Below are 18,608 nucleotides of genomic sequence, written 5' to 3'. Positions count from 1 at the left end.
TATATATATATATATATAGTTGTTACGCTCTGCCACTGCGGTATAGAGCACTGTCTTAGCAGATTGATACTCACCGAGTTATATATATATATATATATATATATATATATATATATATATATATATATATATATATATATATATATATATATATATATATATATATATATATATAATACGAAAAATAGTTGTCTGCCAACTAAGAAATCTTACAATGTAGGTGTACAAATTGCAAAGTTTGGAAAGAATGAATAGTGAAAAGTGAATACACATATACTGGAAAGAAGGAAGCTCTCATGTTCAATTCATTTCAAGAAAAAAATAGAGACACTTGAAATAGTCTAAACTATATATTTTTACTTTCCTAGCTGATGACTGGTTTGTTCAACACATAGTGGTCAAGACACCAGATAACGGACCAATGTATTGGTTCCCCTTAAATAAGTAAGTACAATATCACAGTTTAGATGAATTCACGGAACCTTGACATGGAATGACAAATAAAATGCAGAGAGAGAGAAAAAAAAAAGTAATCGGTGCATAAAGCAATAACAACAATTAATGATATGTCGCCCTGTGCTAACTACACTGATCCGTATAGGGTATTGCTCTATAACATCAGCCTCGTGAGAATTTCCAAAAATCACCGAGCTGTCATAAATTTTTTTTACTATCCAAATGAAGCCTGAACATGGTGTCTATTGTGTTCAACTGTTCGATATATACCTGAGGAAACGCAGCGATAGTGATATTTAGGAAACATCCGAACATTAGCCAACCGATCAACAGCAAGTTCTGTTTGCAAGCTAGTCATCATGAATGATGCATTATGGGGGGACATGTAACATTCCATTGATAAACATGAATTGATCTATAGAGATGCTAGCAGAATCTATCATGTTGTTTGTAACCACAAAATTGATATTGTTTTGGTTACACAGACCTTTACAGGAAGTTCATCATTTTGATTACAGGGTATTTCACACTCAGTCTGTTTTTTTACGTCAACGAATGCAGTTTGGCCTGCAAGCTATTTGGCTATTGATTGAATCAATTTTGTTCTTATCTTCCTACAGGTGGGTTGGAGTAGAACAAGGCAAACCAGAACGTAAAATTGATTGCGCTGGTGTTAGAAATGAATTGGAAGAAGATTCAGATTAGTAAAGAACATTAACAATAACGAACAAACAAACAAATGTGATGAGGCCATTATGTTAGTTCAACTGAAATGAACCCTTTTTCGCCGTACAACGTTTGCATTGACCATATTTTGCGAACACTCGTTCTACCATAGTAGCTGTAGATTAGTATTTAGGAGACTTTATTTTGATTTAGTTTATTTTTCTAATGTTATTTTCGGTGATGTTTTAGGTCGAGGAAATACGGCACAAATAAACCCAAAATCCCACCAAAAAAGTTACATGTAACTATGATTCCTGGAAAAATGGGTGGCCATTAGAGTGTTGTAAAATGTAACTTTTAAATTAAAGAAATAAAACATTGATTTATCATGTGCTTTAACAGTAATTTGTTTCCATATGAAGAGTTTTTTTTTCATTTAAAGTCAAGAAACGACTATATGCATATTCACAAAAAAGATATGTGACCGGAAACAAGAGAGCAATGAATTGATAAAACATCCAATTCAAAAAGGATTTTATTAACCAATAACAAATTATCGAAGGGATAGTTCATACATTCGATCAATCAATCAATCAATCAATCAATCAATCAATCAATCAATCAATCAATCAATCAATCAATCAATCAATCAATCAATCAATCAATCAATCAATCAATCAATCAATCAATCAATCAATCAATCAATCGATCGATCAATTCATCGACCCATCTACACACCCATTCACCCACCAATCAACCAATGACTGTATGTATGTATGTATGTATGTATGTATGTATGTATGTATGTATGTATGTATGTATGTATGTATGTATGTATGTATGTATGTATGTATGTATGTATGTGTGTGTGTGTATGTGTGTGTATGTATGTATGTATGTATGTATGTATGTATGTATGTATGTATGTATGTATGTATGTATGTATGTGTATGTATGTATGTATGTATGTATGTAGTATGTATGTGTGTATGTGGGTATGTAAGTGTGTAAGTGTGTGTCTCTGTCTGTGTGTCTGTGCGCAGATGTACGTTAACCAACTAACAACTGATTTCGCTGGACTTGATTGCCCCCACAAACCATTGCGATGAATTGCTTGATTTGAATCATCGTGACGTAGGGCAGGGTAATGATAGCAACAATGGACACTTTATCTAGTTATCATTAAAATTAATATTGGTTACTCACTAACTGACAAATCGAGCTAAATAAGAACAGCGATCCTCAACCAGAGACCTGTTGGAGTCACCGTACCAATCGTATTTTTGGAGAAATATAACAGCATAACAAAATGGCTTTTGGCGGTAGACCCCCTCCCTTCTTGATGGGCGCTTGCGCCGGAACACCATTAGATGACTTTGGTAAGTACTTTCTTGTTTATGCGGGATATAGTATATTTCAACGGAATCAGTGTTTGGGGCGGAGATGACAACATAAATATACTTTTACGGAACATACAGTGTCACTTGTACACACATGAAAAGAAACATATCGGCACATTCATAATTTGTATAGAAATTCTGAACGATTTAGTTAGTGGGCAAAGGCTACGAAGTTCAGAACTAAACTACCTTATAGATTGTATTTTAGTATTTTAGTACAATCTTTGATTTCAGTATTTTAGCACATATTTTGATAGACACTTTAAGATATTTTTGTTCATATTGACAGACCGGTAATCATATCAGCAGATGTGGTGTAAAATTCCATGTTTTATCTGAGATTCCTTGACCAATTGGAGACGGTCTCGGGTGAATGTCACGCAGAGAGGTTATTGTTGTCACACTGAACTAACAGACAAATAAATTGTACCGACCTCTATAATCTAGCTGTTTATCTAAAACGAAATATTACTTTTTGAACATAACAAAGACATGATGTTTAGAATATTCACAAAATAAAATATTATTCACTCAAGGCGACCGTGCTCACAAATTTTGTAATTGTTCAATTATTGCAAGTTTGTCACATAATATTTAGCCGTCATTAACGTTTTACTCGTAGCAGTGCACTAGTAATTGTCCGATGATATACATGCTACAAATTGTAACATCAATGCTTTTTTCACGAAAGAATTCATTCTTAAGATCGTACGTGAAATTTGAAATACAAATTGTAGCTGTGCTTATGGCTATGAGAACACATTGGCGACCAGACCTGTTGCAACGTTGACAGTTAACTTTTAGAATTATCGCATACTGTAGTCGATTTTTGCACGTACAAAGTATGCGTGGAGTGCGAGATTCAGGTTTACGCGTAGTCAAATGACAGTGTTTCCCTTCTTCCGTCTAAAGATTTGTCGCCTGACCTTAGTCTACGAATCTTAACAAACAACGAACTCTTTCAGAGCACAGTAGATTAATGGCAAAGAAAACAGATTGCGTTAATCTCATTTGAGGGCCTCTTCCTCGTCTCCCACACAGACAAGAGTTCTGTTCAGGTCACCATCTGTCTCTGCAAATAAAATACCAAGATAACAAGGTGTATGTATTAACCACAGAATTGTTACGTTGCTAGGGTGATTGGTAAATACTTCTCATCTATGTCAACAGTTCACCATTTGACAGGTCTCATTAAAATGAACAAATGCCTCGTAAAAACCTACGCCCTAAATAGATAATCAACTGAGGTCATATACATTTTGTTCAGTCACAGGAAGTTGAGATGGCCATAATTGAGACCAAAAGTTGATCTATATATAATTACTGTCGTGAATGCGAAAAATTGAGTTTTCATTTTCTTTGGAAAAAGATCCCCGATTTGTTGTGTTTAATTTGACGGAAATGTATAGGGAATAAAACGTGACATATAATCTGAATGAAACTTGAATGAGCTTTCTATATACACAACTACTGCATGTGATATTTCTCCTGATATAAAGCAATCATTTAATCAACGTGACCTGTACCCGTAATATCTATAGCCTTGAATTTTCTCTTTGTCCGAGTTAAAACAAGGGATATCATATTGACCCGTGTTTTTCTGTATTACCAATATCGCTTTAATTTTTGTCATTTTATATTTAAATTAGAATAGACTTTCAAATTCATGAAAAACACTCAGTTTAAGGGTATGTAAAGAAAAGTTCATTGGTGAATGATGAACGTAAACACTTCTAACTCTTTTGTAAACTTATTACGTATGCTGAGTGCTAATCTAATATCACTGTAGAAACTCTATTAATTCAGCAGTTAGGTATAACTTCTTTTGATGTCAATGAAAAAACGACAACCCTTCCATACACACATTAACACATTTTACTATAGAAACTCAAACATGTCATGACAATTTTGAATTCCACGTTTGGGGTCCACGTTTATAGGTGTTCATCACCTGTGTGGACTGCCTGACTTTTGTCAAAGTTAAAAAATGATAATAGAAAAAATCTATGCTGATACGTACGTGCGCAAGAGCAGCCCACTATAGTGTATTATTGATATACCATACAATTTGGGTTAGTAAGTTTGACGCTAGGTGGCGCTATAACAAGAAATATACAATATATAGTTTAACCCCAAGTAGCCACAGCTGTAAATTTCGCTATTTTCCCTTTTTGTTCAGTTGAAAATTACATTAAACATTTCTTTGAAACGACCAGATCCTTTACATTGGTCGAATTACCTGTTTACTAATCATTGACACTATGTACATTGGCTTGCTGTCCGTGTGTAAACAGTGTCAGGACCATTTAATTGGTTGTGATAAATTGTTAACATTTATGCAAGGGTGAGAGGTTTGTATGGGTTGGCGATAGGTTTTAATCACTGGGCCATTGTATATGCTTCTACAAGTACAGCAACACGAATCTTTCTAAGATAAGAACGTAAATTAGTAGGTAAACAATTGGAGTTACAGTTACTGAGGCCAATAGAAATCACCTCTGATATGTGTCTATCTTCTCTTTGACCGTGCAGAAGTTGTAGCCGACACCGCTAAGATTATCGTTGAAACTGGTGAGTGTGGCTCGGACTGTGGAACAAACGCCCAAGTCTTCATTGAAATCTATGGTGAAGATGGTAATACAGGAGAGGTGAAACTAGGAGAGCCTGACGGTGGTTATTTCGAACCAGGATTGAAATCTGAATTTGGGGTAAGGATTAGAGGTGAATTTTATCCACGAAGAAGCCTCTTGACAGAACTATGCGAAAGTGCTGTTGAATTTTGAATCCATGTCATTGACGATGCGCATGCTTTGTGTCAAATTACTCTCTTTGAGTCTAGCCAAAAAAAAGTCTGAAATATCTCACCAGTAGGTGTCGCTAGCGTCTCCCATTCGAAAGTCAAAAGCGACTCATTGTACAAGTTAAGTATGGCTTACTCTGGTAGATATATGGCCAACTCTGGTAGATATATGGCTAACTCTGGCAGATATATGGCTAACTGTGGTAGATATATGGCTAACGCTGGTAGATATATGGCCAACTCTGGTAGATATATGGCTAACTTTGGTAGATATATGGCTAACTCTGGTAGATATATGGCTAACTCTGGTAGATATATTGCTAACTCTGGCAGATATATGGCTAACTCTGGTAGATATATGCTAAATCTGGCAGATATATGGCTAATTTTCCTCCAATATGCCATATCTGCTTTAACTGACTGTTACATAACTTTATCCTCCACAGATAAAAATAGAGCAAGAAATAGGCAAACCATACAAGGTGCGTGTACGCCATGATGACTCTGGAAAGAAGGCAGATTGGTATCTAGAAAAGGTCAGCAATGACGTATGACATTCGTAGCATGAAGTCTGTGTGATTCCATCTGTCTGCTGTTATTTATTACAGTTCTTTTCGAAGAAGCTTGCCCAAGCTGTCAAACGAACTATCAAGATTAGTGAACCTGATCACAAGGTTTCATGTTGAGATAGACTCAAAAAAAAGATAATACACAAACATTACATACACAGTATGGACTCTTTATTTAGTTAATGATATAAACGGTACCTGCATGAATGAAACAGTTCAGTTGGTTGCTGACCATGGATTGTGTTTGAACTTATAAAGAAATTATATCTCATGTCTATTGTAATTGTAGTAGTGTGAATGTTGTTACTTCATGTATTTCATAGATTACTCTTGTAAGGGATTCCTTCACTATGGACTTTCCATGTGAGGCATGGCTATCCAAAAAGAAAGGTGACAAAGTCATTATCACCGAGTTGCCAGGTGAAGACAGTGGACTAGAAGGTCTGTATGATGTGTTTCATCCGTTCTTTGCATACTCTCACAAATTCACGCGAGATTTTGTATTCTTGTTAGGCTTTCACAAATTCACGCGAGGTTTGCCATCTTTGTAACATTCTCACAAATTCACGCGAGATTTAAAACCCACATGCCAACTATGAATAGATGTTTCATTGATCTTCACACAAGTACAGCTAAAAGGATGTTGGCTTGGTGTTTCACTCATGGACATTACATTTTTCATACAAAGATAGACATAATTCAACTCTAGACTACCAATGAAGAGTCATAATAAACAGAAAGCAGAAACTTGTACCCAATCATATTGAACAGTGATACGCATTGCTATTCTTTCACAGTACAGCAAAGACAGGCTTATAATGAAAACATTACACTAAAGTCTTGGACTTGATGATTTTAATGGCAAATTGCTTACTTTCAACATGGTCACATGTCTACTTCTACATCTCCACACAGTGTGCGTGGCACCACTGTAATGGTTTATTTGCATTTGAGGTTGTCTGTGTGTGTGTGTGTGTGTGTGTGTGTGTGTGTGTGTGTGTGTGTGTGAAAAACACCGTGTTCTCTGAGTGAACCACCAATTCAACATCAGTTCTCCTGTAACGTCTTTTAATATATAGTTTGACATTATTTCTGTATCATTGACAGTTTTTGAATACCAGATAGATGTTAAAACTGGCAAGGAAAAGGACGGTGGCACGGATGCCGACGTGTGGATTTATGTCTATGGTGAACGTGGTGATTCTGGCAAACGATGGCTCAGTAAAAATGTGTACAAGGGCAGCAGACTCAATCTATTCAAGAAAGGAAAGGTAAATATAGGAAAATAAGGACACAAATTATGCGTCATCAAGAAATTTCTCTGCTATCGCTTGTAATGAAGGATTGTCGCCATAGCGAAGTTTGGATATTATGATCTTCAATCGGAAAGGCAGTAACATATCTTTCACTCCGTTCAAAAGTATTTATTTAAATGCATACATACACACGCAAACGCGCACATACATACATACATACATACATACATACATACATACATACATACATACATACATACATACATACATACATAGACATGTGTGATGTACGTAATAAAATGATAGCCTGACAATTATGTATCGTGTTATTTTGTTTGAGATTCTTTTTATCATATGGGAAGTCAAAGTATCGTACATAACTTGCAGTTATTTGTTTTTTTCAGACTGACTCATTCTCCTTGAAAGCAGTCGACCTAGGACCTATACAGAAGGTCAAGATAGGTCACGGCAGTGACAAGAAAAGTAAGTAGTAGAATGTTTACCGAAAAGACTGTTTGTGAATTGTTTGTGATAAAGAGATCTCCGTGAACTCCTGCCACAAAGCGTGACAGTTCTACATATGACAACACATTCCTGATAAACAATATATCGAAATATCAGAAAGTTGTGACAGTTATTTCTAAAAGTGTTAGTGCTGATTTGGGAATTTTTATTTTATTTTTCAGGTGACAAGTGGTTTCTTAAGCACGTTATTGTGAACACACCTGATGGAACCTTGTACTACTTTCCATGTGAAAAGTAAGCGAAAATATTTAGACATTATTCTCCAATATTTCAGCAAAGGAAAATACGAGTGACCTAAAGGGCCTTTGTCACTACGAGTCGCTAGACGAGTAGTGGCAACCCTTAAGTCACGAATACTTGTCGGCTGAATGAAGAAATATATTTGAGAATAACATAATTATAACAGCGCGAAAATTTGAGGAAAGTAATGACAAATATGAACGTTTTGACTCATATTTCGAACACAACAGAACCAGTGACATAGACACGGGTTGTCGTGACAGACGCACGTTGTCGTGACGTAGAACGACCAGAGTACATATTTCATATTTTTTGTTGAACCTGGCTCGTGCATGGTAAAATGAACTATGTTTGACGCTTTAAAATCTTTCTATTTTAGTTGGCTCTCTCAAGATACCAAACTAAAGCGAACTATTGAGTGTGTCGGAGTGCGAGAGGCTGGATCAGATGATGACGACAGTGATTAGACGTCCTAGTTTTAGCAGCGGTCGGATCTACTTGTCGTCTGCTCGAAAATGGCGCGCAATGCTCACACTGGATTTACTGGAAAATACAAAACACATGTATATGTAGTTAACTCAGAGATACAGATAATAGTGTATGCTGCAACTCTGTGAGGATGCTATGAAGTGGTGATTTTTAAAGAAAAGGGTTTGGAGGACTAAATAATAAAACATTCTGAATAAAACAAGTTGATATGAGAATGATGGAAAAGCTCCTTATCTTTTTGGAAGAATGCTTGTGAGTAGAATTGATTTCCAAATGCTTTAAAAGCGGTTTTTGTATACATATCCCAGTGAAATACAATGTATCGGAATCCGTATGTACGATATAAGATACTTTTTCTTTTAAAAAAATAGTGATATTTTCACCATATTTGAAAGAAAAATGAATGAATGAAATAGAAAATCGCATTACTGAGATTTGGTGTCAATGTTAATCCTCCGTCCGATTCTCAATAACCTTGCAAATAGACTACTTGCAATCCCGCCATATTGAATGGTGCATCATGGGAAATATAATATTAATGAATGTAACATAGTTTGCATTTGTGTAAATTGTATTTTTATGGTGATACTTTTCGTAAATGTGGTCTATTACAGTGAAATTTGCCTCACTGCGTTCTCACTTTGACAATAGACCATAGACCATACATAGACCATAGACCATAGACCATAGACCACAGACAGGCTTCGACTCACGTATAGCGACCATCGTATGGAGACCGTCGTATTCCTCAAACCCCGGATCAATATAGAGAATATAGTGCATTCTAAGCTAAACATTAGGAACAACACGAATTGTTATTCACTAATCTTCGCGAGAAAATAAATGGGCGCCAAAACCCCCCAAAAAACAAAGTAAATCTACTATTGAAGTTGGTCGTACGTATTCACCATTGTTGTAAAATAGAAAATGGTCATTGGGGGTGCCCTTCATATCAATTGTCAGGCAAAGTACACTTTGAACTTCTTACAGACCCTCGCCAGACGTCTCGAATCCACACAAGGGGTAATTTTCGAGGTAATGTACGATTTATCGTCATTTTGAAGTAAAATCTATAAAGGAGCCAAGGAAAAGGCAAGAGAGTTTGGAATGCTGAATTATAGGATAAGATAGATACGGTTTCAATATCATTTCAGACCACCATAGCAGCCTAGATCAGAGATCGGAGGTCACCTTGGACACGACGTTTAATAATAGTAAATTTCTATGAACATTCGAAATGAAGATCTCTTAGACAGTCTACTGGCTGAAGCTGTGACCACACTACACTAATTCACTATTTTCGCTCTTTACTTTCACTCAGGCTCTTTTATTTGGTGCTGGGCGAGTGTAGAAGTCATAGATTCAGTCAGTAAACAGGCCAAACTGAGATCAATGGAGTACGGCGATTTGATACATTTCAACGTACAGGTCAAATTTAAGTACTATTACAGCCCGTTTCATAGTTGTGTTCACTGGATCTGTTTGGTACAAGCAGACAGAAACCATTAAAAAGAACTGCAGATTCTACACTGAAAGATAACAAGGTCACAATTTGTTGCTACATTTTGTTGTTTACAAAAGTGATATAGATATACATGTATCAAAATGAAAACAATCGACTCTCAGTACCACGGAAAGCAAAACATACAATCAGACTACACATTGTTTTAAAAAAATTACAATCATACTGAAGATATTTTACTACGCTAACTTGCCTTTTTTTTAAAGTTAGTTAAAACACCAATTTGAAAGCATTTTGTATGTTTCTGTCATTTCACTTTTATCAAGGCCACACCTATGGGGAACTGAGGTACTGGCTTTATACAAGAAATACTTTTCCCTCAGTGATGAGGTGAGGTGACGTCAAAGTCAAAGTGAACATTGGCGGGCACTGTAGTTCAGGGCAAAATGACGACATACACGACCTTGTTATTTCGGAAGCCAAAACCGATTTTGAAGGTATACCAAAGATAATTGAGCTCAAAAAGTGGTATAAATCACTTGTCACACGTTTCATCTCATTTAGACAAAATGTAGCAAGACACTTTATTTATTCACGCTTGATTGAATAAGTGGCATGTATGTAATCATGGTGCACACGCATGTAGGTATATGCAATGTACTCTGCAGCTACAGAGCTCAAGGTCACCACAGTATTGTCATGCAAGTTTAAGGGTGTAGTCCTTTCAAATTACCATTTCTTGCTTTAGTACAAGAAGGGCGTCAACAACACAGAGGCAGAGTGTGAAATTAAATCCTTTCACGTTGACACTGGACGACGAAGGGATACTCTAACAGAACGAAAAACCAAGGGAGGACTGGAAATATGACTGACGAAGGGTAAGTTGAGCATAAATGCAACAAAATTCAACATTTAGGCCAAAAAAAGGAATTGTTCTGGTCAGGGCAGTTTGTTTAAAATGGTGCGACGAGGCAATTTTTAAATTCTCAACAAAGTAGTCATTCAATCTACTGTTTATGACAGTTACTGTTCTTTTTATTTAGTTCTTTAGGGCAAGTGTGTATGTGGGCAGATATCATTTGCTTGTTCATGTTCGAGTCTCTGCAGTTCAACCAGTTGCCTTCACTGAAGAAGGGAGGATTATTTTTATGTTTCCCCACGGATCTGCAGACTGTATGGGCTGGACAAACACACACACACACACACACACACACACACACACACACACACACACAGATGTTACGCGGACTTGGACCCACGGGGCTATTTGCTGGTGGAACGGGGATTCGAATAAGTTCTCACGGTAGACAAATAGCACGCACGGGGCTCGAGTGCGACAATTGCTACTGATTGTAAGGAGACTCCCTCCAAAGATGAAAAAGAATGAAAATTAGACAACGTAGGAGGCAATTTAGAGGCATAAAACATCAAACCATAGACACAATTTAAAGTCTTACAATGCTTGAATAAAATACCAGAATTGAAACAATTATGCTATGCAGTACATATTATATGGAAGTGTATTTTGTTGTGGCAAAGCTTTTTAGTGTACGTTGCATATGCAACATCTCATGATCAATTCACGCTTGTATGCATCATCAGACCCAAGTAACCCACTGTATAAGATATCATATAATTTGGAATAGACTCAAATGAATATTGTTACATGTACTATTCCGAAAATATTTAAATAATCTCCTTAATTATGAAACAAAATTAGAGTGCATTTTACTGACATGCTAAGCCCGCATGAGGATATATTGCCGATAACCAAAAACAAATAAATACTAAAAATATGGGTAGGTCGGACCCGTTGAACAGTTTAAAAAAAAGTTTCTGGCCTTCTGTTGGATATCTTAATTGAAAGTATATTGATCTACTGTTCGGCAAGGACTGCCTCCTTTCAATTTTTTGTTAACGTTATATTGCCCCTAAGAAATCAACACTCTTGCCGATACAGAAATACTACAAAACGATGTATATGCTCTTTGCAACTGGGAAAAAACCTGGCAGATGAAGTTTAACACGTCACAAGTGCTTCATTATGCACGCAACACACAAGAAAATGTTTACTCCATCCCACTATCACATGAACAACACCATTCTCCAGAAAATATCAAATAACCTCTCATGCATGGGCCCAACACATTCACCAAACTTAAAAAAAGAAATCCTTGGAACTGTTCTCGAGACACAAAAGAAAAAGCATACAAAACCCTGACTTGAATACTGCAGTGCAGTCTGGGATCAATACCAGAAAACCTATCAGGGACAACTGAAAAAGGTACAAAGAAGAGCAGCTAGATTTGTTAGTAATGACTACAGACATACTACAAGCATCACAGACATATTAAAAGATCTCGACTGGGAGTCCCTACAGGATAGATGGACTAAAGCAAGACTCAATAAAATCTTCAAAGAAACGCATGGAATCACTCCTACAAATATGGAAAACCTCCGCTAGGAAAACCATACCAAACATACCACTCGTCAAACACACAAGCTAAACTACAACACCATTCGCTCCTGGACTGTTATCGTTACTCACTCTATCCACGGACTATATACCTTTATGGAACTTATTACCACCAAGTACAAAAGCAGCGAAAGACGTGGCCAATTTTAAATCACAGTTAAACCTTGAAACTACATAAGGAATTTTAACTGCGATGCATGACGAACCTTACGTGTATAGCCACAATGGCGTTTTGTACATTAACAGACAAGACAAGACAAGAAAACATAAAGCTTACAGTGAACCTAGTACATGCGCCAGTTTTACTTGCGCTATATGATAAGGCGAAAACTCTGCAAGGTATACAATAAAGGCAATTTATAGGCCAACGGGGATGGGTTGTAGCAAACCATGGTTGGAATATGTCTGTACCAATAGTGACAAGCGTTTGTTCCTGCAGAATGCTTTTGCTGACCTTAAGTGCGCCCTCTCTGTTGCTAATTGTAGTTCTTCGTCCTGTTTGTTTTTGTTTTTGACCCAAAAATGTTCCATCAGCTTGGAAGATGTTATCATTTACAAAGGTTATAACGCACAAGCAGTTCCGTAATATACTAACTACTACAATCAGCGGATCATACCGCCACCTAGTGGTTAGCTGTAACTATGAAATTTGTCATTCTGATGAGGATGGTCGACCAAGAGAGGTCGAAAGCTCAATGCTCAAAACTTTGAACTGCTTGTGCGTTATAACCTTTGTAAATCAACGTTGGTATTATATATATTTTGATTGAATGTATCCTTATCATTTTCTGTGATTAGTCACATCTCTGAGACACATAGATCAGTCGAGAGATGGTACATGAGTCTTATATTGATACAGCTTGGGGCGAAAAAGTCTTTACGGAAATTTGAATTCTATGAATTTCCTTGCATTGCTCCCTATCAACTTATTATTTGAGCATGTTTATTTTCATAAAATCGTGATCTCACTCTTAACTTGTTTTGTGGTACTGATTTAATACAATGCACGTACGACGTGAATAATATTATACAACACGCATGCGTCGAAGGTAAATCATGTGACATCGAAAAGTTAGCCATGTCTGCAATCAAAGATGGCCAGAGGGGGTAGACTTTGGTACATTTGTCACAAAAAGAACCCCCAAGCATCGATTTTACATATTTCGTCCTTCAAAAAAGACACGATTATTGAGATTTATGTTGGTTGTTTATCTTGGCGGTTAACCTACTTCCTACTTATCACAACGTATTGATCGTCTGCGGTCGCTCAACAAGTCGGGTAGGGTAGGGTTGGGTTTCACGTGAGGACACTGAATGTCACTCTCTGATAGCAAGCCCAAATACTTATGGCTGCCAGGGCCAAACATTTAATTAATTGTTATTTTGAATGGCTTTCACGTGCAGGCGGATAAACCAGGCCATCCGCTTTCAAACAGAAACATAGGAAGTGAGATACTGCCAATATTGCTATGGTGATGGCCTCATTTTAAGTACGTTGACTTCTCAGTTTTTAAGCAAAGTTGGCCAAATTTGACTTGTTTTGTTCTTTTACCCTTAATATCGTGTGTGTCAATATGGTGATAACACGCATGCGTAATAGTTGCATGATTATTGATCTAGACTGACAATTCTAAGGCATAATATTGATGTAATTAAATATTGCTTTGAAACTTTTGAATTCAAAATAGCAAACTCAGGTAGACATAGAAGAGGAATGAGGAATCCAAACGTGTTTTTGATATTCACTTACCTCAATTAAATTATTGTGGAGACTTATAGAAAGATAAATACGAAATCTCAAAGGAATTGAACATTTCTTCGAGACTTAAAATTTGTTATTTTTTGTTGTAAATTTGATAACTTATCATGGAGTGTAAAGATCAACTGTGCAATCTAAAATTGAACGACAATAAATGACCATCGGTAGAGAGTCAATATATTTGTGGTAATCCGGTATGTTGCACACTTAGCCCTGACCCTATACATCGGTGATAACAGTACTCAAAGTCAACATGTTGCTTGTAACTAAAGAGAGAAAATCACCCTCCCTAAATGCGAATCGCAGATAATTCAAATAATGACTGTGTCAGAATGTTTACAAGCAGAAGTAGATAAATTGTACAGACACTTAAATGTGTTTAAAGGTTAACTTCAGACTCGGAGTAAAATCCAGATATGAAAACCTGTTGTTTTGTGACCATGCATACGCTGTGGCACTCAAGTTTCAATAGAACCTAATCTGGAGTTGGACCCAATTCCTTTCCCAGTCACGATTCCAATACTGAACCGATTTTCACTTCTGTGACAATGTATGTTGTGAAAAAAAGATAAATTAAATCAAGTTAGTTGTTACTTATAGTATTTTTCATTTCATGTAATAATTTGCAATCTATCAAGAAATGAAATGGGAGTGAAAACATTTTCATGGAAAAAAACCCATAACGAATAAACTTACACATTGGTGAAAAAATACCATGGGCAAAGCCCAAATGTAGGGTAGTTTAGATTTGAAAAAAAAATGTTTCGTATTGTTTTCGTAAAGATCGGTTAAAAGATAAACATTTCCTTTAATTAATTGATTTAATTTTGTATCATATTCAGAAACACGAAATTTCCGCCAGCTCCAAGTTTCTTCGACAACAGGGATCTTGTCATAAAAATGTTGGGGCGTGCTCGTGAGGAAATGTCATCCCCAGAAATGTTCAAGATGTACAGTAAAAGAATGGATCCAAGTAAACCAGATGTTTTGGTTCAAATGATATCAATATGGCTTGAAATGAGCAAAAAGTTGGCGGTGGAATTCGGTCAGGATCCAGACGAAGTGAAGATTCCATTATTTTATGCTGTACACCAACGTTTTCAAGGGGACCAAGAGGTATTTGTTCTTCAATCGTTATATCATCTTTATGCATTCTGACTGACTGACTGACCGACTGACTGACTGACTGACTGACTGACTGACTGACTGACTGACTGACTGACTGACTGACTGTCTGTCTGTCTGTCTGTCTGTCTGTCTGTCTGTCTGTCTGTCTGTCTGTCTGTCTGTCTGTCTCTCTTTCCCTCCATCCTTCCATCCCTCCATCCATTACTGTACCGTACTAATTGGCATCATAATCTCTAACCAAATAACGATTTCTTCCCAGGTAATGCGCGGGCTGAGTTTTTTGGACCAGTTTGGTAGTTCCCCCAAACCTACCAAGATTGGAGTTGGGGATTCGTGGCCAGATGTGGACCTTGTCACCATGGAAACGGGTACCACAATTTCTTTGAGCCACCTGCGTCATCAAAAGGATAAACCACTGCTTATCGTGACGTCATCACTTTCCTGACCCCCGCTGAGAGTAGGTATCAAAATTACCAAACACAAAACACCTGTAGCACAGTGTATATATAGCTATGAATTTCAAACTTGGGTACCCAAAAAGCATCTGTAACATTGTACAAACCCTTCCTGAGTTCGACATTTGTCGGTGAAGTTATCCGATACCCCGGCGTATTTTCAGCAATCGTGACTCCTCCGAAAATTGCCAATTGGACCGACTTTTCTATTTTGTCCCTCAGTCTTAGAAATAAATGTGAAAGGAAAAGAAGTGCAGCTAACATAAAAATAGTGTCACCGTTGTTTCCAATGCATGGGGGGGGGGGGGGGAGGGGGGGGGAGAGGCAACTTGTGTGTGTGTGAATTGAAACAGAATAAAATTGAAGGAAAAGAACAACTACGGATTTCCATTAGAAAAATCCGAGTTTTTAACCAAATTAGATTTTTTGGAAGACGGTGTTCCATGTTATTGATTCCCTGCCATTCCGGTCCACAGAATAATCTATTGCTAAAGCGGCCTAATGATGTCACGATGATAAACATTTTACGACATCATAATGTGATAGACAGTCAGTTAACATCACAAAAATGTCAGTTTAGTATTTTAGTTGTCAAATTATTAAACAAACATCTACTTGTACTTGAAGGACAAGCTCATAAACAGCTCTTAAAAAAACGACGCAAAAACCACAAACGGTCGTCGAATTTGTTTTTGATTATTTGAAAGTCTCGGTGGTTTATCTTGCACAAAAAAAATATACGGCAAACTCTCTCAAAAGCTTTATTTATGTGCACTGTACCGCAGCTAATTTACTTGGGATGTTATCCCCCAATATTGTTCTTCGTTCAGCCAATGAAAATACGAGTGACCTAAGGGGTCTTTCGACGAGTAGTGGCAACCCTTAGGTCCCGGGTATTTCTGTATTGGCGAATAGCATAATTATACCAGCGCCAGTAATATCAAAGGGGAAAGTAATGACAATTTTGAAAGTTTTGACTTATATTTCGAACAGAACAGAACCAGTGACGTAGACACGCGTTGTGATGACATAGACGCGCGTTGTCGTGACGTAGAACGACCAGGGTGTATATTCCATATTTTGTGTCCAAGAACTTAGCTCGTGCATGGTATAATAGAAATTAAAACGCAACACAACCATAATGTGTATAGCAAACCTCTCTGAAACGATTCTATTTGCTAACATACTATCGTAACGTTTACGTTGCAGGCTGTCGTCGACGGTGGCTCTCTGAAGCAGCTCTTCCAAGACTACTGGGATAAAGTAGAATTCCTGTTCATTTACATTTCTGAGGTCCATCCGCCACAAGGTTGGGGGCTTGGAGACAGTTTTAGCCTGGTAGACGTTCCACATAGCATTGAAGACAGAAGGGACGCTGCCAGGTAACCGAACAATTCACACACATCCCGTTTACTTGTTGACTTATCTGCTTTCGCACCCCAACTGCATTTGTGTGTTGAAGTTAAGCGAAAAAAAATAATTGTGTGCTTCCAATAACATAGCCTCTGAAAATAGGGTAGGTCGGTCGGGATTTTATTTTGTTTTATTTGATCTTTTTAGTTTTTTTTTGATTTTTGAAAAATATTGCTCCGACCCATGTCGATAAATGTCAATGTTGATAAAATAGTATTTTCTCACTACATACTTACTTTGTACTACGTGCTACTACATTCTGAAACAATGATTAATTGTGATGATGTGAGATGTCGGATCATGTGGAGCACACATGGGTAAACGAGGAGTCTGTAATCTATGTATAATTACTGTAATATTCTTAGGTGGGTGTTGTCACATTTATAGTTAGTTCCACCCAAGCAGCTAGACAATAAAAACGTGAACATACTTGGTGAACACTTTCCCTCTGGAGACCCGCCCGAATCGGCGTATAAGCTACCCTTAGAATCTCTCAGTTCACATCAGTGTTGTCACTTAAGTTAGAAGGCGGGGGTGGGGGTGGGGGGGGGGGTTGGGGTGGGAATGCGTGACATAAAGTAGCCAATTGTTATACATATTTATGTCACGCCTTGTGGGGTGGGGGGTGGGGGTCGGGACATAACTAATAAAATTTAAGTTTTTTTATTCTATATTGAGTTATTGATCTCGCCCCTAATTGATCCGTCAATCGATCCGATCAATCGATTATTTGATTGATTGATTGACTGATTTATTGATTGATTGATATATGGATGAATGAATTGATTGATTGATTGATTGATTGATTGATTGACATACTATATTGTTGAGAAATCTGACTAGATTATATTTTCGTTACTTTTTACAGACTAATGATACATATGGCCGAGGATACATTCACCACAAATACTGATGACGTAGACAAAATTCGTGTAGTTGTAGATGATTTCAACAACACATTCAACATGGCATACGGCGCACAACCAGATCGAATATTCGTCTTGGTTGGGGATAAACTCGTGTATGTTGGGGTCAACATATTTCAGCAGGTGATGACACCAGAGCGTTTGTTTGTCGAGTCTGCCAGGGAATGGTTGGAAACCTATTTCAAGAAAGCTTAGAAAAATACTTCAATCGGCCATGATGCTTTTTCCATGATGTACTGTAAGCAGTCACTTAATGATATTTCGACAGTCTGCTAATTAAATATGTTCCCCAGACCGACTATTCAAGATGACGGAGACATTAAAATATTCCATCGGGCTGCAAAACGAGAATGGACACATGTGTTTTTTTTTAGAAAGATAGAAATGGTGATAAGAATCTTTTGCCAAACCTTTATTTCTACTGTAACCATGTATGGTAACAGCAAGTGTGATGTTTATATTATATTTGCATTTATTTCTAGTGAGATCACATGGTGTTTTTTACTGATAAAAACGCGGTTTTTTATTTGTAGCCTGTCTACAGAGCTGATCTGTGTTTCCGATTACTCTTGTAACTCAGAGAGCTAT

General features: G+C 37.1%; 3 protein-coding genes across 3 annotated transcripts in view; all 3 read left to right on the top strand.

The window, feature by feature from the left end:
* The window catches only part of LOC144442041 (lipoxygenase homology domain-containing protein 1-like), a 6,735-nt gene extending 5,574 nt beyond the window's left edge, over window positions 1-1,161 (top strand). The window contains exons 7-8 of the mRNA XM_078131312.1: window positions 369-444; window positions 1,077-1,161. Of these exons, the coding sequence (XP_077987438.1) occupies window positions 369-444; window positions 1,077-1,161 (161 nt within the window). The remainder of the gene's footprint in view (window positions 1-368; window positions 445-1,076) is intronic.
* Window positions 1,162-2,431: 1,270 nt separating this feature from the next.
* LOC144442040 (lipoxygenase homology domain-containing protein 1-like) lies at window positions 2,432-8,379 on the top strand. The gene is made up of 8 exons (XM_078131311.1): window positions 2,432-2,501; window positions 5,055-5,230; window positions 5,769-5,858; window positions 6,215-6,332; window positions 6,999-7,162; window positions 7,552-7,630; window positions 7,834-7,906; window positions 8,292-8,379. Exons 1-8 carry the CDS (start codon window positions 2,432-2,434, stop codon window positions 8,377-8,379), a joined length of 858 nt encoding a protein of 285 aa, XP_077987437.1.
* Window positions 8,380-8,427: 48 nt separating this feature from the next.
* Window positions 8,428-18,215, top strand: LOC144442038 (type I iodothyronine deiodinase-like). Its single transcript, XM_078131310.1, has 4 exons — window positions 8,428-8,525; window positions 14,941-15,214; window positions 16,891-17,063; window positions 17,963-18,215. Exons 1-4 carry the CDS (start codon window positions 8,428-8,430, stop codon window positions 18,213-18,215), a joined length of 798 nt encoding a protein of 265 aa, XP_077987436.1.
* Window positions 18,216-18,608: the final 393 nt, after the last annotated feature.

The sequence above is a fragment of the Glandiceps talaboti genome, chromosome 11 (genome assembly GCF_964340395.1).
Source record: "Glandiceps talaboti chromosome 11, keGlaTala1.1, whole genome shotgun sequence".
NCBI classification, from domain to species: Eukaryota; Metazoa; Hemichordata; class Enteropneusta; family Spengelidae; genus Glandiceps; species Glandiceps talaboti.
Note: the sequence above shows the minus strand (reverse complement) of the source record. Positions and strands in the feature narration are given on the sequence as shown.